A 21,859-nucleotide genomic window follows, 5' to 3' on the forward strand; every position below is an offset into this window, starting at 1 on the left:
TCAAAGTTTGGGCAATCACAGTCATCTGGTAATTATGATTATGTTGCCTGTGCATATTCACTTTGAAAACAGAAATAGCTGAAAACAGCTGTGAAAATTCTCATGGGTAACATGGCTATTTTAAAATTCTCTAAGAATGCTATCCTAAGAAAACGTGGCTGTCAGATCTGTCTATCAATCTTTGCTATCCTTCCTCAAACAGATAAAAGACCTTTCTCTTCAGGCAGGCTTTCCCTTAGTGTCCGACTATCTGAGAGAGGTTTTTAAAATGGATTGTTGTATGCCTTCTTGCTTTGTATGTGTTTTTATTGTTAATTTTGTTTACCATTTTAGTGTGATGATTGTTTGTAATATTTATATACTTACTGTTTATAACTTTTAAATATTGTCGTCTACAGATGTAAGTCACCTTGGTTTCTTTTTAGGGAGAAAGGTGGGGTAAAAATATTATGAATGAATGAATGAATGAATGAATGAATGAATGAATGAATGAATAAACGAATAAATAAATAAATAAATAAATAAATAAATAAATAAATAAATAAATAAATAAATAAATATCCAGTGGATGAGCAAGGTGCTAATACAGTGACGATGGAGAGTCAGGATAAGAGAAGTTAACTGGTTGTGTTTAAGAAGCTTATTTAACTTGATGTAGTCCAGAAGTAATCTTTTAAAAGTTATGGGACAGTTATCAGTTTAAAACTATTACAAACTGCAAATGGCTACTGTTGTGAAATTGACAAGTGATATGGAATGAGCATGAGCTACTGATACTTGGTGACTTTTTGTCTGAATGGGCTGTACAGTGATGTGTCTTTAATTAAACCCTCCATAATTGTATATATGTCTGTGCTCTTGAAATAATTGAACTTTGTTTGGTACTGATGAAGAACTGAAACTTTGATAGAAGCTAATGCAATAATTGGCAGACTTGTTACAGGATTGAGCCTATCGAGTACAATTAAGTAATTAAGTTACATGAGGGATTGTTTCTTCTTGGCTTTCATAGAAATTTATTTGCCAGATCACATATCTCTGGAAATGGATGTTAAAGGAAAAATTTGGGGATATATCATATGATAAAAATCAAAGGTGATAATTCTGTTAACAAGTGTGTGTTGTACATTTAATACAGTGTTCTGTGTTCCACAAACTCATGGTAAATGTATTAGTCTTTAGGATGTTGTAGGACTCTGTTCATGTAATAACTATAATCTGAGAAGAAAATTCTAGAAAGAAATGTAATCTCTACTAGTTAATTGCTACTTAAATACTTTCACATTATGATTGACAGCTATGAGATATGCATTCTTTAATCTCTATGTATTCTTAACTTTATGGATGCAGAAATCAAAATAATATCCAAATTTCTATTCTTATCAATGTATCTTGTAATGTTAAAGCCTTCTGGGTCTTAAACCTCTTCAGGGAACTCAGTTCTTTGCTCCACTTCCACAGTGTTATGTTAGGTGAGCAGAGGACCATATTTCACCTTGCCGTTCTGTGTAGGAGACAACTGACAGAAGGAATTGTTGAGGGTACACCTTATTTTATAAATTTGCTGACTCATTTCTCAGGCATAGACTGAGCTATGACTGACTATTTCTGCTCTCTGATGTTTCTGACTTAATCAGAATGATGTAAATAAAGTTGTCAGTCTAGAACATTCATAGTTCCTATATGATGTGTCCAGGCCTAAAATAAAGCAGCTGGTGGGTTGATCCAGGCCTGGACTTTTAGCTACAATTTCTGTTGCCTCAAACCTTGTTCTTGTTCTTTTCTCAGTCTATAGGCAAGCCATCTGTCTGGTTTGTTTACTTGTTTTAACAAATTGTTAAAATTTGTTTCGCTTGTTTTATCCTCATTGCCATTCTGACACCCACCATAGATTTATTTGATGTTGTACTGATTTCATATTTTTTACTAGTTTTTCAATTGAGCAATTTTGTTTTGACTGTTGTTCTAACTGGAAGAGTTTTTTCTCTCTAATTCTTTGTATTTTTGTATTTTTTTCCTTTTTTGTCTTGCTGCATGCTTTATAGCTATCCCTCTTAGCTTTTCTTTTCTTGCATCCCAGTCTACTCTCATTGGTACATCTGTAGTTTTATTTTCCTTAAAGAACCAAGTCATTTTTTTGCATCGCTTCTTTCTTAAAATCTTCATTTTGCAAAAGACTAGTGTTTATTCTTCAGAACGTTTTATTTTGTGGTTGGTGTGGGTTTTTCAGACTCTTTGGCCGTGTTCTGAAGGTTGTTCTTCCTAACGTTTTGCCAGTCTCTGTGGCCGGCATCTTCAGAGGATAGCACTGTCCTCTGAAGAATTTCTACCATCAATATTCTTCCATCTTGTGATGCAAAAATTGGTTTAGATCCTCTTTTATAAATGTTGCCACCCCTCTCTTTGTTGTCTGATGCAGCGAAGAGCCTCCCTAATTTTGGCATTTCCAAATATTTCAAGTTTTTTTTAAAATATGGGTTTCTTGTATGCATGTAACGTCTAAATTCAGTTTCTTAAGCTGATGATATATTTTTTTCTGTTTTCCAGGTGTGTTCAATCTATTTACGTTAATAAATATTGGTTGATTTTTAGACATTTAATGCTTGCTTACTACCTCCATAGTCCTACTTCTTCCTTGTATATCTGGTCTGAATCTGTACTACTTCTTTAGATTTTTTTTTTTTTGCCTCTTTGGTTTCCTCCTCCTCCTTGGATTCTTCTTCACTTTCCTGGGCTATTTCTGAGTCTGCAGATTTCCTGCGTTCTGTTGTAGCTTTCCTTTGAACTTCTTCCTCTTTTCTTTTCCTCTCATTTCTTCCTCCATATCAGACCAGGAAAGCCTCCATTTTATTCGTAGTGTTTATATATTGCCGCTGACCTTGATAGTGGAATTGCAAACCTTCTGAGATGATCCATCTATAGCTGATCTGCTTTTTTGTCAAAAATTCTGTTAATTTTTTAATAATCTTCCCTTTGATTTCTGACTCTCCAGGGAATATCCTTCAATATTTTGTAATCTTGACCTTTCCAAACCAGTTCTTTCTCTTTTAAATTTGTCAAAACTTGATTTCTAAAAGAGCTCTTTAAAAATTTTACATGAATCTCTCTTGGTTTACGGTTGTTTCTTGTATAAGCAGTTGAGATTCTCCACACATTGTCCAGATTCTGTTCTATTTCTTCAGGAGCCAATTTACAATAGGAATGAGTAATTGTGTTATAATTGCTCTTAAATCTTCTTCCTATTTCTTTTTTGTGTTTTGAAAGCATAGTATATATGAGACCTTTTCGGTCTCCAGGTAAGTCAGAGTTCTTTCCTGCTGTATTATTTTTGAATCTTGCTTCCATTCATTGCATTCCAATTCAGCCAGCCTATTTTCTTGCATATGAACTTGCTTTGTTAGCTTCAGGATGGCTTTCCTGTTTTACAGGATTTTCTGCTGATTCTCATTCACTTGGGTTCCCAAGTCCTCTACTTTTTTTTGTCTAAAGCTTGTATATCTTGTCTAAGAACCTCGTGGCGCAGTGGTTAAAACGCTGTACTGCAGCTAAAACTGTGCTCACGACCTGGGGTTCAAATCCCAGGTAGCCGGCTCAAGGTTGACTCAGCCTTCCATCCTTCTGAGGTCGGTAAAATGAGTACCCAGCTTGCTGGGGGGGGGCAATGTGTAGCCTGTATAATTAAATTGTAAACCGCCCGGAGAGTGCTTGTAGCGCTATGGGGCGGTATATAAGTCCAATAAATAAATAAATAAAAATAAATAAATAATTTGCTGTGCATGTCTGTCCAGTTCAGATGAAAAAAAGATTTGCATTCTCTGTTCCATCTGTCTTAATTCAGTATCATATGTCATCAACTTTATGACACCTTATTCAATTTAGGGACTCCCTTTTCCAGCCTGTTTAAATTTGTCTATCTTCAAAACTATAAGTAAATATATAACTTCATACTATCTTTGTCTATATATCTTTGTTTTTATCTTCATCCTTGTTAGTGTAACAAAACCATATTAGTAATATTAGCTCCTTTAAAGATAATAAATTTCACAGGTTTAACAGAGTAAACAAATAAACAAACAAAAACAAAAACAAATAAATAAAACTAGCAAAAACTAGCTATAATCTAAATCTCCAGCAGATGGTGCTGTTACCTCCTTAATATCTAAAGTTCAGAACTCCCAAATCAGTAAAACAAAATCAGGCACAGTCCAGCAGGTTACCACCATAAATTTCCAGTTATATAGTTCTGAGGAGTTGGGGGGGGAGAGTTAATTTGTAATCCAGTTTTGTATTTTCAAGTCCACAATGTTTGTAATCCATAAATTGGTATAACAACAAGCAACGTGCCAAAGTAAACAAGAGAAGAAGAAAAGTTGTAATCCACAGTTTCTTTCTGTCTGTCTGTAAACTCCCTGAGTTTCTTGATAAGGTATTATGTATCAGATTTGTAGCCCACGTTTGTAATCTACAACTTAATATGGCAGCAAGCCAAGTACCAAAGTACCAAAATAAACAAGAAGGAAAAACAGAAGCAAATTTGTAATCCACAGTCTGTGTTTCGGTTCTGGCTGTAACTCCCAGAGCTTCTTGGCCAAATGTTATGTAGCAAGTAACATAAAGTTCATAATTTCTACTCTCCCCAGCTGTAACTGTGACTTGGCACTGTTTCAAAGATACGGTACAGTTATCCAGTTCTTCTATACAGTGGCGCCTCTCTTAACAACGATAATCCATTCCAGGAAAATCGCCGTTAAGTGAAACATTGTAAAGCGAAAATACAAACCCCATTGAAACGCATTGAAACCCGTTCATTGCATTCCAGTGGGGTAAAAACTCACCGTCCAGCAAAGATCCTCCATACGGCGGCCATTTTCACTGCCTGTATAGCGAGGAATCCATCCCTAAACACAGCGGGGAGCCATTTTAATCACCTGGTGGCCATTTTGAAACAGCCGATCAGCTGTTCAGAAAACGTTGTTTTGAGAAGAATCGGTTCCCGAAGCAGGGAACCGATCATCACAAACCGCAATTGCGATCTCAAAAATATCGTTGTTAAGCGGTTTCGTAGTAATATGGGGCAATCGTAAAGCAAGGCACCACTGTTCTAAAAGATATGAGTTTGGATACTTGCCAGTTCCAAGATAAACCACCGACTTCAGAAAAGGAGAGCCTGCTGTTGTTTGTTCCACTCAGATAATAATAGCAAAAACAATTTTCCTTATACCTGCAAAAGGCTCAGAGAGGGGAAGACAGATTACTTTTAATTGTTTCTCTCTCTTTTTCTCACTCTGAGTCTAATCACTCCCCGCCTTTGTCTTTAACTGCGAAAAACTGTAGATATATATTCCCAAAGCAATGTCCAGCAATTTCCTTTTTTTTAAAGTGAGATTTCTTATCTTTATTGAGCCTCTTTACTCCAGCCCAAATATTTCTTCTTTTTTAATCACTCTGGGACAACAATTCTGGGTACTCACAAATTATTCCGCGTCTGCAACATGGCGACTGATGCTCAATCCAGGTAACAGCTTAAAATTGTTTAAATAATTAAAAATCTGATTTTTAAATTTAAATCATGATTAAATGAAATCCATCCCTGCTATTCAGGCATGCTAGATAACCTGAAAAGTTCAGTACTCATTTAAGGCAAGGTATAGTCTTCAAATATGCATGTAATACTGTGTATACATAGTACAGTGGACCCTCAACCTCCGGAATTAATTCGTATTGGAACGATGGCCGCAGGTCGAAAAGTCCGTAGATTGAGGGTCCATTTCCCATAGAAATGCATTGGAAACCATTTAATCCATTCTAGCCGAAGAAAACCTGGAATAGGAAATGGCAATGCTACTCCAAGTATCTTTGCCAAGAACTCCACATGATCAGAAACAAAAGGCTAAAAGATATGACGCTGGAAGATGGGCCCCTCAGGTCGAAAGGCATCCCACATGCTACTGAGGAAGAGCGGAGGACAAGTACAAGTAGCTCCAGAGCTAATGAAGTGGTTGTGCCAAAGCCGAAAGGACGCTCAGCTGTGGACGCGCCTGGAAGTGAAAGGAAAGTCCAATGCTGCAGAGAAAAATACTGCATAGGAACCTGGAATGTAAGATCTATGAACCTTGGGAAGCTGGAGGTGGTCAAACAGGAGATGGCAAGAATAAACATCGACATTCTGGGCATCAGTGAACTAAAATGGATGGGAATGGGTGATTTCAACTCAGATGATTATCATGTCTACTATTGTGGGCAAGAATCCCGTAGAAGGAATGGAGTAGCCCTCATAGTGAACAAAAGAGTGGGAAAAGCCGTAATGGGATATAATCTTAAAAATGATAGAATGATGTCAATACGTATCCAAGGCAGACCTTTCAACATCACAATAATCCAAGTTTATGCACCAACCTCCATTGCTGAGGAGACTGAAATTGAACAATTATTATTATTATTATTATTATTATTATTATTATTATTATTATTATTATTATTATTATTATTATTATTATTATTATTATTATTATTTATTTATTTATTTATTTATTTATTTATTTATTTATTTATTTATTTTAATTTATTTTATTTTAATTTAATTTAATTTAATTTAATTTAATTTATATGCCGCCCACACTACCCAAAGGTCTCTGGGCGGCTTACAGCATTTAAAATACAATTAAAATATATATAAAGATTTACAACACCTTCTAGAACTGACACCAAAGAAATATGTTCTTATTCTAGGGGACTGGAATGCTAAAGTAGGGAGTCAAGAGATAAAAGGAACAACAGGGAAGTTTGGCCTTGGAGTTCAAAATGAAGTAGGGCAAAGGCTAATAGAGTTTTGTCAAGAGAACAAGCTGGTCATCACAAACCCTCTTTCCAACAACACAAGAGACAACTCTATACATGGAAATCACCAGCTGGGAAATATCGAAGTCAGATTGATTATATTCTCTGCAGCCAAAGCTCTATACAGTCAGCAAATCAAGACCTAGAGATGACTGTGGCTCTGATCATCAGCTTCTCATAGCAAAAGTCAAGCTTAAACTGAAGAGAGTAGGAAAACCACTGGGCTCCTCAGGTATAATCTAAACCAAATTCCTTATGAATACACAGTGGAACTGAAGAACAGATTTAAGGAACTCGATTTGGTGCACAGAGTGCCGGAAGAACTTTGGATAGAGGCTCGTAACATTGTACAGGAGGCAGCAACAAAAACCATCCCAAAGAAAAGGAAATGCAAGAAAGCAAAGTGGCTGTCCAATGAGGCCTTAGAAATAGCAGAGAGGAGAAGGGAAACAAAATGCAGGGGAGATAGGGAAAGTTACAGAAAATTGAATGCAGACTTCCAAAGAATAGCAAGGAGAGACAAGAGGGCCTTCTTAAATGAACAATGCAAAGAAATAGAGGGAAATAATTGAAAGGGAAAAACCAGAGGCCTATTCAAGAAAATTGGAGATATTAAAGGAACATTTTGTGCAAAGATGGACAGGATAAAGGACAAAAATGGGAGGGACCTAACAGAAGCAGAAGACATCAAAAAGAGGTGGCAAGAATACACAGAGGAATTATATCAGAAAGATTTGGATATCCCGGACAACCCAGACAATGTAGTTGCTGACCTTGAACCAGACATCCTGGAGAGTGAAGTCAAGTGGGCTTTAGAAAGCCTGGCTAACAACAAGGCCAGTGGAGGTGATGACATTACAGTTGAACTGTTTAAAATCTTGAAAGATGATGCTGTTAAAGTGCTACATTCAATATGCCAGCAGGTTTGGAAAACTCAACAGTGGCCAGGGGACTGGAAAAGATCAGTCTACATCCCAATCCCAAGGAAGGGCAGTGCCAAAGAATGATCCAACTACCGTACAATTGCACTCATTTCACACGCTAGCAAGGTTATGCTCAAAATCCTACAAGTTAGGCTTTAGCAATACGTGGACCGAGAACTCCCAGAAGTACAAGCGGGATTCCGAAGGGGCAGAGAAACTCGAGACCAAATTGCTCACATGCGCTGGATTATGGAGAAAGCCAGAGAGTTCCAGAAAAACAACTACTTCTGCTTCAGTGACTATGCAAAAGCCTTTGATTGTGTAGACCACAGAAAACTATGGCAAGTCCTTAAAGAAATGGGAGTGCCTGACCACCTTATCTATCTCCTGAGAAACCTATATGTGGGACAGGAAGCAACAGTTAGAACTGGATATGGAAACACTGATTGGTTCAAAATTGGGAAAGGAGTACGACAAGGCTGTATATTGTCCCCCGGCTTATTTAACTGATATGCAGAATACATCATGTGGAAGGCTGGACTGGAGGAATCCCAAACCGGAATTCAGATTGCCAGAAGAAATATCAACAATCTCTGATATGCAGATGATACCACTCTGATGGCAGAAAGTGAGGAGGAACTAAAGAACCTTGTAATGAGGGTGAAAGAGGAGAGTGCAAAAAACGGTCTGAACCTCAACATCAAAAAAACTAAGATCATGGCCACTGGTCCCATCTCCTCCTGGGAAATAGAAGGGGAAGATATGGAGGCAGTGACAGATTTTACTTTCTTGGGCTCCATGATCACTGCAGATGGTGGCAGCAGCCATGAAATTAAAAGACACCTGCTTCTTGGGAGGAAAGCGATGACAAACCTTGACAGCATCTTAAAAAGCAGAGACATCACCTTGCCAACAAAAGTCTGAATAGTCAAATCTATGGTTTTTCCTGTCGTGATGTATGGAAGTAAGAGCTGGACCATAAAGAAAGGTGACCACCGAAGAATTGATGCCTTTGAATTGTGGTGCTGGAGGAGGCTCTTGAGAGTCCCCTGGACTGCAAGGAGAGTAAACTTATCATTCTAAAGGAAATCAACCCTGAGTGCTCACTGGAAGGACAGATCCTGAAGCTGAGGTTCCAATACTTTGGCCATCTCATGAGAAGAGAAGACTCCTTGGAAAAGACCTTGATGTTGGGAAAGTGTGAAGGCAAGAGGAGAAGGAAACGACAAGGATGAGATGGCTGGACAGTGTATGTGAAGCAACTAACATGAATTTGACACAACTCCGGGAGGCAGTTGAAGATAGCAGGGCCTGGCGTGCTCTGGTCCATGGGGTCACAAAGAGTTGGACACGACTAAACAACGAAACGAGCCGAAGAAAAATAATCCCGGGCTTCCAAAGCTGCACCGGCTGCCCTCTGCCTCTGCCTCCCTTCCAATGCTTTGGAAGCCCAGCAAGCCGAAAGCCGTCCGTGCCCGCTGCTGGCTTTTTGCTTGCCGGGCTTCGAAAGCTGCACCGGCTGCTCTCTTGTCTCCTGTCCCCAGTGCCCTCTACCTCAGGCAAGGTTGGAAAACCAGCAGTCATAAGATCGAATCCACACGACAGAGTTAGCTCCTGTGACTTTGTCCCAGCTCCTGCCAACCTAGTAGTTTGAAAGCATATAAAAATGCAAATAGATAAATAGGTACCACCACGGTTGGAAGGTAACAGCATTCTGTGTCTAGTCACACTGGCCATGTGATCAAGTCGAACCAGAAATTTGCAGCTGTAGCTTTTCGTACCTCGAAATTTTCATAAGTAGGGACCTTCGTAAGTTGAGGGTCCACTGTAATAGTTGCTGTGGCAGTGTTTCATATGTGATATATTTCTAATTTTGAAAGAAGTCAGTTTTGTGGGAAGCAGTTTATATAGCTTTCTTGCTTGTCTTTAACCCATAAAGATGGAGAGAGCCATAATAAATTTTTCTCTTTTAAGCAAATGTTTACAAATACAGTGGTGTCTCGACATACGGAATTAATCCGTATTGGAAGGCGGTCCACAAGTCGAAAAGTGTGTAGGTTGAATTTGCATTTCCCATAGGAATGCATTGAAAACCATTTAATCCGTAACTGCTGTTTTCCGTTACATAGAAACTAATGGGAAGCTCTATTCCGCATTCTACCACTAGAGGGGGATATGTTTTCTTTTTTCTTAGGTCAAGAAAAGTTCAGGAAAGGAGAGGGGAGGCAGGGAACAGTTTTAAAAGCACTTTTGAAATCGTTTTTTCAATGAAGCCAATTTTAAAGCATGTTTAACACAGAGACAGGAGTCTGGAATTCACCTTAGCCCAGTCTTTGCAAGCCAGCATTCTGACCCACAGAATATTTCAGCAAAAAGACAGACAGGCAGGACTCTGGAACTCACATCTTAGCCCAGTCTTTGCAGCACAGACCCACACAGAAAATTTTCTGATTCAAAGGAAAAAAACATTTTGGAGTCTTAAACCACATTTTGCTTGATTCAAACATCAGCAAGCATCAGAAGCCCATTTTTCTGCCCAGTGCATGCATGCATCATATCCTGCACAGACCCACAGGAAAAAAAATACCCCCCCCAAAAACTAAAACACTGCAAGCCCCTGGGGCTGCCAAAAAAAAACCAAAACAAACATAAACATAACCCCACCAGCCTAATCCCACCTTGCAAAAGACCAAAAAAGTTTGAAAAAACACAAAAAACAAACAGCAGAACCTTACCTGCACCGCTGCTGCCAGGAGGCCTCCTGGATTCTAACCCACGCTGCTGGGCCAAGGCTCTGGCCACCGCAGCCGGCGGGCCTGGCCTCTGCCACTGGGCCAGGCCTACGGCCACCGAGCCTGGTCACCCCTGCCGCCTTTCTCCCCTGCAGCGCTTCGGGAGAAAGGTCGGATAGGCTCTGGCCTTTCATCCCTGCCAAAGGGCTGCCCCAATGGTGGTTTCAGCAGCGGAGAAGCCGCTCAGCGCTTCCCCCCCCACCGTGCAGCTTTGCAGCTTCTCCGCTGCTCCTCCTGCGGCGGCCACACACACCCCAGTGCACCTACAGCCATCAGCAGGGGTGAGGGCTGGCCGACATCAGTTACTGTCGCACCGGTCTCTCCAGCACCACCGCTCTGGCTCAGACGGGCTGGATAAGAGATCCCCGTGCACAGTATTTTCCTGGGCTTTGTCCTCTGGCCACTCTCTCGTCAGGTTGCTGGATGCATCTTTCTGGGCTTCCAGCTACAGTACAGATTCTAAAAGAGCTGCATTGACAACCGCTCCTATTCCAACTCCGCCGCCTGCTTACACATCCCCCTCCCTCCTTCCCCCGGCATCTTTGATCTCTTGTCCTCTGTCTCTGAAAAGGGGAATCCCTGGTGGTTTCCAAGGGACTGAGCCTCCCTTTTCCAAACCATTGGGGTGAAAGAGCTAAAGAAGCAGCCTCTTTGCCACCAACGATTTGAATTTCCTGCCCTTTTCCCCTGCCTTTTCGGACCGCATGTCGAAGCTCCGGCCACAAGTCGATCCGAAATTTTGCGGCTGGATCTGTCCGTACGTCGAAAAGTCCGTAAGTCGGGCTGTTCGTAGGTCGAGACTCTACTGTAGCAATTGTTTTCTGTTCAATTGTCTTTTACCTAAGTGTGTATTATATTGGTGAGAACAGTCTTTTGCTTGTGAAGGCTACTATTGTATATTTTTATATCTTTCATTGCATTTATATTGCATTTCCTGTTTTGGAGGCCTTTGTGCCAAAATGTAGTGTGTTGGTAAAGTATAGCATTATCATAGTATTGATTCATGTAGCTGAATGACTATCCTTAGGCACCAGAATGGCACTTACCTTGCATCTTCAGAGGTATCTTATTAGGAATGAAAGGAGCCCAGAATTTGAAGAACAAAATATTGAAAGGGAGGGGAAAGAGCTTCATAAGGATTTAGCATAGTTGGTGACTGAGGAATGTGGACTTGCTTTTAGTGAAGAAAAAACAACAAAAGAAACGAAAAAACTAGGAAGCGTGTTAGAGGAGTAGTGGAATGGAATGTCCATGAGGGTAGCCCAGCTGGCAGGTTGGAACCTATAAAGGAGTACTTCATTTTGTTGCAGGCCTCATTTGTTACTATTAAACAGCAAGACCTCTGTATTTGCGGGATCAGTATCCAGTTTCACTTATCCACGGTCTGAAAATACTAAACGAACCCCCCAGAAATATGTATGCCTCTTATGTAATTACCAGAACTAGTCACTAGAGGAACCCTTCCCTCCCTCCCTGCCTCTCTCAGAATAGACTAAATCACTGGTTCTTAACCTTGGGTTACTCAGGAGTTTGGGACTGCAACTCCCAGAAGCCTTCACCACCAGCTGTGCTGACTGGGGTTTCTGGTAGTTGCAGTTCAAAAGCATCTGAGTAACAAAGGTTAAGAACCACTGGGCTAAATGGTGACTGGCTCATTAACACCACAGGCACTTATAGGTAAGGTAAAGGTTCCCCTTGTCATTTAGTCCAGTCGTGTCCGACTCTAGGGGGCGGTGCTCATCCCTGTTTCCAGGTCGTAGTGCCAGTGTTTGTCTGTAGACAGTTTCTGTGGTCACGTGGCCAGCGCAACTAGACACGGAACGCTGTTACCGTCCCACCATGGTGGTACCTATTTATCTACTCGCATTTTTACATGCTTTTGAACTGCTAGGTTGGCAGGAGCTGGGACAAGCGATGGGAGCTCACTCCATCGTGTGGATTCAATCTTATGACTGCTGGTCTTCCGACCTTGCAGCAGAGAGGCTTCCACAGTTTAACCCGCAGCGCCACCATGTCCTGACTACTTATAGGTAGGCTTTAAGGCAAAGCTGCATTTCTATGACCTTTTCATTCTACACCAGCTTGTGCCCCAAGTGGTTAAAAAAACCTGGCAGCTTGGCCTAGTTAGTATCAGTTTTATATTTAAAAATGAACAAAAGGGAACTGGCCCTATTTCCTCATCCATATATTTAGCTTGCAAAGAGCTGAGTGTATGTTGAGCAAGACAGATTTGCCACTTATTTCCTTTATACTTATCTGTTAACTTTGTTTTGGAAAATGTTATTCTAGAAAGTCTCTTCTTTCACAGTGACTTGCCTTTTGCTTAGCTTCCTTTTTTTTTTTTAATCTCCAAAATTTGTTATACTGAGCAGAGGATTACTAGCAGTGTCTTGGATGGAAGTATATTACATTGAGATCACTGAGCTATTTTTCCTTCACTAAACCAGAATTGTGTGTCCTTGATATCCAGAAAATCTGAATTCTGTTATCTTACTCGTACATATTGTGCAAATGTGCATGGTTATGATTGGTTATAGGGAGAATCAAAGAGCACTGTATCTCTCCATTGAAAACCCTGCTGAACTTACCCCTGACTTCATAGAATTATTAAGATACTGTTTGTCAGTCTTAAAGACAGTTGATGATAATGTATAAACAAAACACAGATAGAAGAGGAAATAATTTTCATAGCTCCTTCTTTCTTTTTTTCTCCAAGACAGAGCCTTCATTGTTTTCACGGTTGATGAAAGATTGATGGTCCATTGTTAAGTTCTGCTTATTTGTAAGGCTTTTGTCTGCATTTCTGTGTTGTCATTTTTACATTCATAATGGCTAGAAACTTGTGTATCTTTTGAAAAGCTGAGATTTTCCTACCGTGACAACAAATTATTTTCTAGCTCTTGTGTTTTCTAAAATACACAACCTGGAATGTAACATAACCTCAGTGTACATTTAAAAGATATCCAGGTGAAAGATTGTAAATGATTGTTACTTATTGTGAACATTTGTTTGTTGTTGTGATGCTACCATTTTGTAGTACTTAAGACTGTAATAATATGCACCTTTTACATGGGAAGAGCTTAGTAAGATTTGATTCTGAGTAGAGATGGGGGTATTTGTATGTGAATATGCCAGCACAGGTGCCGCTAACGAGGGTCCAGCCCCATGGAGTCGGATCGTCCACTCACTGATCCGATGCGGATGGCGCGATTCTGTGAATGACTGCAGCACGTGATCTGGTCATCACTCTTCGACCTTGCAGCGAGGCTGGTCCTCCTGCCTCCTGCCAGGAGTGGCGAGCAGATCACATGCTGTGGAGCCATTTGTAAAATCACGCTGTCTGCGATGAATCAGTGAGTGGACCGTCTGGCCCCATGGGGCTAGACTCTTGTTAATGCCACCTGTGCAGGGATATGCAAATACGAATACCCCATCTCTAATTCTGAGTACACAAATATGCATTGCATATGGTTGCAATATAAAGTGTGTATCTCTACTGCATAAAATATATTTATTGACTTTGTAGGAAGTATCTTTGTAGTAGTTGCTTCTTTTAGGTTGTGACGAGTTTGCCAGAAAGGAATTATTGGTTTATTTTTATTTGTGTACATGACTTATGACAAATCAGTCTGAAAGAAACACACCAAGAGAAACAGTGATTTTGTTACTTGGAGAACAGTGAAGATTCTGTCAATTGCCAGTTTAGGGTTTAGCAGAACATAAATTGCTTTGTAATGAAGACAGTGTAATGCATGTTCATTTTGAAAGAGCTTTACCCTTAGAAGGAATTCTCTGTGGCTGGCTTGGGTGATTTGCTTGTTGAGAGGCAGGAGCTGGACTTCATGCCAACCTTTAAGAGTTTTACAAATGCCACTATGGATCACTAGCAATTCTCTTGTATCTATTGGAAACTGCAGGAGATAAGAGAGGCAGATTCCCCCCCCCCCACTGGTAATAGAGATAGCTGAGCATAATCCATCCGTGTTGAATGGGTGGTAGCGATTCCTGTTTTTCATAGTGCAAAATTTGCTAAATACAGTACTACAGTGGTGCCTCGCTTAGCGATGTTAATTCGTTCCGAAAAAATCGCTGCTAAGCGATAACATTGCTAAGCGAAAATAAAAAGCCCATAGAAACGCATTAAAACACGATTAATGTGTTCCTATGGACTTAAAACTCACCTTTAAGCGAAGATCCTCCATAATGCCACCATTTTCGGTGCCTCTAAAGCGAGGAATCCATGCCTGAAAACAGCGGGCGGCCATTTTGTTTACCTGGCGGCCATTTTGAAACCGCTGATCAGCTGTGCGAAAATCGTCGCTTTGCGATGATTGGTGCCCGAAGCAGGGAGCCAATCATCGCAAAGGGAAATTCCCCCATAGGGGACATTGCAAAGCAATTGCTTTTGCGATTGCAAAAAATGCATTGCAAAGCGATTTCGTAGTAAAACGGAGTGATCGCTATGCGAGGTACCACTGTAATGCCTTGGTTTATCAGGGTTTTTTTTTGTTTGTTTCTTTCAGTTTGCGAGGGAAGTTTCCCCGTACCTGGAGGTTTGTAGCTCCGCCACTGTTGCTACGGCAATCTGCGTTTCAGTTTACGAAATTTCTGGGTTACGTAACTTCCTGAGAATGTATTAATTTTGCAAACTGAGGTACTGTTGTAGTTGATTTAATTAGAAAAGGCTTCTGAATGATGGTGTGGGGAGAAGTTGAAATGTATTCTCGAAGGCTGAAATTGGAATGTTTATAAAGAGTATATCCTTTTCAGATTTTGAAGTTGGTGCAGCTCCACGCTGCAGTCAGGAGGAGAGGTGGGTTCAATACTCACTTCAAAGTCTTTGCTGAAAATTGCTCCAGAGGCAAAGGTCTAATGGACTACTTATATGAGGGGGTGCTGATAAGTACAGTGGTGCCTCGCATAACGATTTTAATTGGTTCAAAAAAAAACGTTATGTGAAACATCGTTATGCGAAACACCATTTTCCATAGGAATGCATTGGAAACCGGTTAATCCGTTCCAATAGGCAGGGATTGCCGTCCTTAAGCGAAAAAACCCATAGGAAACATCATTAAACGATACAATGTTTCCTCCATTGGAATGTATTGTAGCTGACTCAATACATTTCAATGGCTTTGTGAAGTCAATTTTTGCAAAATTAAGTGTGTCATAAAAGGGTCAAAAATGGTTTTAAATGCTTGGATTAGCTTCTGCACCCTCTAAAACGGATGCAAAAGTTAATTTGACTTTGATCTGACTTTTCGTTAATTTATGGTGAATTTTTTCCCCCCAACTTTTGACAGCTGTCAAAATCTGACAGCTCCATTATTTCCTATGGGGGAAGAAAAAATTCACAAAAAATTAATGAAGACACAGCAACTGTTCTAAATGCTTGGATTCGTTAGAGGACCCCCTAAGTCGTGTGCAGACCTGATTTGGCTTTGATCTGAACTTTCGTTAATTTACGGCGAATTGTTTTCTCCCCCATAGGAAAGCATGGAGCTGTCAGATTTTGACAGGTCCATTGGTTCCTATGGGCCAGAAAAAAAAATTAACCATAAATTAACGAAAAGTCAGATCAAAGCCAAATCAGGTTTGCACATGACTTAGGGGGTCCTCTAACGAATCCAAGCATTTAGAACCGTTTTTGACCCTTCTAAGACACCTTTTTAATTGAAAAAAGAAACATCGTTAAGTGAAGCAGGGGACCTAAAATCGCATTCGTTATGCGAAGCATGGTCCCAAACTTCGCTAAGCGAAAATCGCCCATAGGAAACATCGTTATACGGTGCATATTATTTCCTAAAAAAACACATCGTTATGCGAATTAATCGCTAAACGAGGCAATCGTTAAGCGAGGCACCACTGTACAGTGGACCCTTGACTTACAGAGGGCTTGACTTACAGACTTTTTGAGTTACAGACTTCTCTGGCCGCAAAATTTAGGTTTGACTTGCAGCCTGAGAATTGACTTACAGACCAGAAAAAAAACCAAAATGGAACAAAAACGGCCTGTTACAGGATTAATCGGTTTTCAATGCACTGTAGGTCAGTGGAGACTTGACTTACAGACTTTTTGACTTGAGAACCGCCTTCCAATACGGATTAAGTTCTCAAGTCAAGCCCCCACTGTATTGAGCCTTTCCCAGAAAAAAATTGAGCTTGGAAGCTGTAACTGCCACACTATCCTGCATATTCCCCCAGGAAGTAAATGCACTCGCGACATCTGTCCTGCAGCTTCTTAAGTCTCTGCAAATAACATTCTTCCGACTGCTGGTGTAACCACTCATTTGTAGCATTAGTTGCCTCCAGAACACTCCCAAATTGTTGTCCTTTTAGCTGTTTTTTGAGTTTGGGGAACAGAAGGAGCCAGGTCAGGAGAATAGGGTGGATGGGGCATCACTTGAAAGCCTAAGGAGGTTAGTTTTGTCATTGTTTCACCTGCAGTGTGTGATGAGGTGTTCTCATGCAACAGGATGACACCTTTGGAGAGCTTTCTTCAACGCTTTTACTTGATGTTTCGCCTTGACTTCGTCAATAAAGCACAGTAATATTTTGCATTGATGGTTGAACCCTGTTGGAGGTTGTCCACCAGCAGAACTCCCTTCTTATCCCAAAAAACTGTTGCCATTTGCTTCTGCACCAATCTTTGCACTTGGAACTTCTTTGGCCTGGGAGAACCACTGTGCCTCCATTCCTTAGACTGTTCCTTTGTCTCAGGATCATAACAGTAGATCCATGTCTCATCTCCAGTTACCAGTTTGCCCAGGAAATCTGACTCATTTCTTGCAAAATGTTCCAAAACAGCCACCAGTGACTCCACACGTTTCCTCTTTTGTTCAGTTGTCAAAAGTTTGGGGATCCACTTTGGTGCCAGCTTTCTCATTTCTAAGTCATTGTGAACATTCTCAGATATATAGCAATACTTTTGGCTGATATTCGGCGGTCCTCTATGATCATGTCATGGATGGCGTTCACATTTGCAGGCACAGAGACAGAAACAGGCCTTCCACTGGGTTTCTCACTTTCCACACTGAAATAACCAGTTTTAAAATTGACAACCCAACGTTTAACTGTTGCATCGGAAGGGCCACTGTCATCCATAGTTTGTGACATTTCATCATGGATCTGCTTTGCATCTTTCCCTTGGAGAAATAGGAACTTGATTATGGTCGTATGCTCTTCCACATTGAACTTTTCTGGAGGTGCTGCCATGTTCACTTCGGAGCTGAACATGAAAGATAAACTAAAATCATAGGTAGTTAATTTTTGCACCATTGAATATAGACAAATTGGCCAATGCACCCTGCAATTTATAGCTTCCTAGCTCAATTTTTTCTAGGTAAGGCTCAATACTTATCAGCGCCCCCTCGTATGCACTTTTCTTTCAAATCTTTGTGTTCTGCTCTAAATTGTTTTGGAGTTAATTTTCAAAATAATTTCCCTATGTGTTTTCAGGCTGTTATTTGGAAAATATAAACTCCCATGAAGCTTTCTACAGCAGGTGTCTTCAAATGGTTGGCACTTAGATACGATGGTCTTGTGTCCAGTACAGTATTTGTTTTTTTAAGAAATACATGGTACAGTGGTGCCTTGACGTACGAACTCAATTGGTTCCGGAACTCCAGTCTTAACTTGAAATGGTTGTAAGTTGAAGTACCATTTCCCATTGGAATGCATTGAAATGCAATTAATTCATTCCGGCTTAAGAAAAAAATGACAACAACAACAACAACAACAAAATCACTGCAAGACCCATTGGAAACATGATTAATCCCTTCCGGCCAAAGGGGAGGGGGGAAAAAAGCTAGCGAAGCAAGCAAAACCCATTGGAAATGCAAAGAAAGCAAAGCAAAAAGCAAGCAGAGGACATCGGAAATGCAAAGAAAGCAAAGCAAAAAGCAAGCAAAGCAAGCAGAGCACATCAGAAATGCAAAGAAAGCAAAGCAAAAAGCAAGGGAAGCATGGAAGACCCATTGGAAATGGGGGGAAAACCCCCAAAAGCACCCAAACCCCTCCAAGACCCATCGGAAATGGAGAAAAAAACCCCCAATGCAAGCAACCCCCCAGGACCCATCACAGCACAGAAACATAACCCCCCCAGCCCAAAACCACGCTGTAAAACCCACTCTGAACAGTTTTTAAAAAGCAGAAAGCAGCACCTTCCTTTACCAGGCATCCTGAAGCCTCCTCCAGTCGCACACTGTCTTAACTGCTGGGGCAAACAAGCTACAAAGAAGTAGCCTCTTCGCCACCAACAGGTAGCAATTTGAATTTCCCGCCTTTTTCTCCAGCAAAATTTTGCTGCCGGGACTGGTCCTAACTCGAAATGGTCATATGTTGGGACGTTCGTAAGTCTAGGCACCACTGTATATGTTAAAGAGATGCTGCTAGTATTTTAATTGTTCTCTATCTGGCTTCAGTTTTAGAGACCAAACTTTTGGTGGGTTAAGCGGAAATGTTCTTATGGAGAAAGCTTACTGGCCCAGAAGTAGGAAATGTTTTAGTCCTTTAAATGTTGTGGGCTTCAGCTTGGAGAAGCCTCAATTACATGGCCAATGGTGAGGAATTATGGGACTTGTAAAAGCCCTCTGAACAACAAAAGATTCTATAAGCCTTCCATAGAATAAATTATGCAACTTGTTGTGGGAATGGATGATCTTTGTATGCTGTTCAAAAGATTTAAGTACTGTTCCTGAACTATCTTAGAAAACCCTTTCAGTATCATTTTTAGCCTTGACTTTTTTTTTGCTTTGGGATTTATTTATTTGTATTTAGGTCTTGTGTAGAAAAGGGGAATATTCAGGTACCGTATTTTTCGCACGGTAAGACACACTTTCCCCCCACAAAACAGGGGGGTGGAAAGTCTGCGTCTTATGGAGCGAAGAAAACAGATTATATTATCCTGTTTTCTTCTCCTAAAAGATTGGTGCATCTTATGGAAAGGTGCATCTTATGGAGCGAAAAATACAGTATATATCTTTGGAAGAGTTAGGAGTACAATTCTAGAATGCTGTTTTTGTCTGTTTTAACCTGCTTGCCTCATTTTTCATTCAAAGATACCCCTCCAGTGAGCTAGTTAAAAAGTATGAGGAGGGATTTCAAACTGCCTTACAACCTGTATCTTAAGAATATTCCTTGAGGACTGCTGTATTCTATATCTTGGCTCTGTTTTCCAGCACGTGAAATAGTCCATCATGGCAAGTGATGCCATCATGGTGATGAGAGGATTGGCAAAGCTCAGCAAGGCAGTCCTGGAGACACAAGCAGGACAACTCCGGCAAGTTATCCTTGGTAGTGATGTACCAACTATGGTCAGAAGCTTCCAGGCCACTGCTGAAGAACAATTTAGTGCTGCCATGGGGAAAATGCAGGTAAGAACATGTGTCTATGTCTGGTTTCTTTCCTTCCACCACCTTATCAATATGGTTTTTTAATTTCTGATAGGTTGACATCCTATATGCACTTATTATAAGGGACAGAACATTCCTTCAATGGCAATAGTTCTCAATTTCTCTGAGTTGATGTACATTACATTGAAAAATACAAAATATAAATGATAAAAACTACAAAGTACAAACGATAAAAGCTATCACTAAAGACAGTACGTAATAAAACCAAGGTAACAAAGCAGGATTCAGTACAATTCTATACATGTTTCCTTAGAAATAAGCCTCACAGCTTTCAGCGGGACTATTTCTCTAGTTAAATATATTGAGGTTATGTTGGTGGTTGTTATTCTCTGTATACATCTCTCTTGATGTTGACATATCCGAAACAGTTCTGTTTAACCATATGCAAAAATATTTGCATTCTGAGTCATGTAAAAGTTGTTCAGGATGTACTGATGGATCTTTATGTTGGTGGATCCTTGTATTTGCTGAATATAAATCTCATACCATATTTTCCCGTGTATAAAACCACATTTTTCCTTAAATAATTAGACAAAAAATTGAGGGTCGTTTCATACACAGAAGGCAGCCGCTTTTCCCTGCCTTTTGCAAAGCCATGGGGCTCAGCAAAAGGCAAGGGAAAGCGGCGGTCAAAGGGAACCCTTTGATCCCTGCTTTTCCCTTCCTTTTGCTAAGTTCTGTGGCTTAGCAAAAGGAAGGGAAAAGCAGGGATCAAATTTTCTAATTTGGGGTTAGAAAAGGGGGAGGGTCATCTTATACATTGGGTGGTCTTATAAATGGAAAAATACGGTATTTATCATTCCAGAGGCTTTTTTATCAGCTGATATTGTATTACAATAAAAGCAATTAAAGTAATGCCACCAGTTTAAATGAGATGGGCAAGCTACAACTTTTGGTCTACTCTGTGCCCCCCAGCCTGATTCTAAAAAAACTTGTATAAAGTGTTCCATTCAGATTTTTACAGCAGTGATTGATCCAGGTAGTTTAGGAGGGAGTGATTAGGCAAGGAGAATAATTAGAAAGGGGAGAGAGAGATTTCTAATACAAATGTGTAATGATACCTGCATTTTAAAAATACGGTATTAATAACCATCCCTATGTATCTGGATTGTTAAATACACATGCACAATACTAGACGTTTTAGATGGTTACTTAAACTTCTGACAACAGACATGTTTGGGGAATGATATATATTAGATGCACACTCTTCTCAGGGAGTCATGAATGCTATTCTCCATGAAGTATAAACTGAAGAACAAGCTGAAATTAATTACATGAAAGCAGTGGATGTGTGTGTCTTTTAAAAATATAAAGTTCTGATGTGTACTCCAGGCAGATTTGTTCATATCAATAGAATTAGATTGAAAAAATATAACCACCTCTCTCTCCAAACCATGGTTCCAGCCCTGGTTCAGTTTTCAGCTGTGGCTATTTAAGTTTTAAAAAAGCTACACACAATTAATGTAATGTCTAACGTGACTTTTAGTGTCAGAACAAAACTTGCTGTTGCTTTGCTATGCCATCAATATCAGGTCTCATACTGCCTTGTTTTACTTTAGCAATTACTTTGAGAAAGAGGGTGGCTTCATTTTCCACATGTACCATGTCTGTTTAAAAATCTCTAGTGCGTGTTTCCTATTGGAGGCAGCAGGGAGGGCAGAGGGAGGAAGAGATTTCCAGTAAGTTATATTGTGTCCATTGTTCCTCCTGCCAACTTCTGGTACTTAAACTTTTCTACACTGATTTTTATTACTATTGGAAGAGAAGTGTTTCCATTGTGTACCATTATAGCAGTACAGCCAATTGAACGAATAGGTGTTCTCTCTCAATTACTTTTTTTCAACTAAAATTATAGAGGACCTACCTCTGTAGTAAGAATGCCAGCTGGCTATGC

General features: G+C 40.2%; 1 protein-coding gene across 3 annotated transcripts in view; it reads left to right on the forward strand.

Annotated features, from left to right (window-relative positions):
- The window catches only part of COQ8A (coenzyme Q8A), a 96,073-nt gene that overhangs the window by 13,050 nt on the left and 61,164 nt on the right, over positions 1–21,859 (forward strand). For all 3 annotated transcript variants that reach the window (XM_020809338.3, XM_078383009.1, XM_072991093.2), the window contains exon 2: positions 19,732–19,926. In XM_020809338.3, coding sequence (XP_020664997.3) covers positions 19,750–19,926 — 177 coding nt within the window. In that variant the 5' untranslated portion in view covers positions 19,732–19,749. The remainder of the gene's footprint in view (positions 1–19,731; positions 19,927–21,859) is intronic.

This window comes from Pogona vitticeps, chromosome 1, assembly GCF_051106095.1.
Source record: "Pogona vitticeps strain Pit_001003342236 chromosome 1, PviZW2.1, whole genome shotgun sequence".
In the NCBI taxonomy this organism is placed as follows: Eukaryota; Metazoa; Chordata; class Lepidosauria; order Squamata; family Agamidae; genus Pogona; species Pogona vitticeps.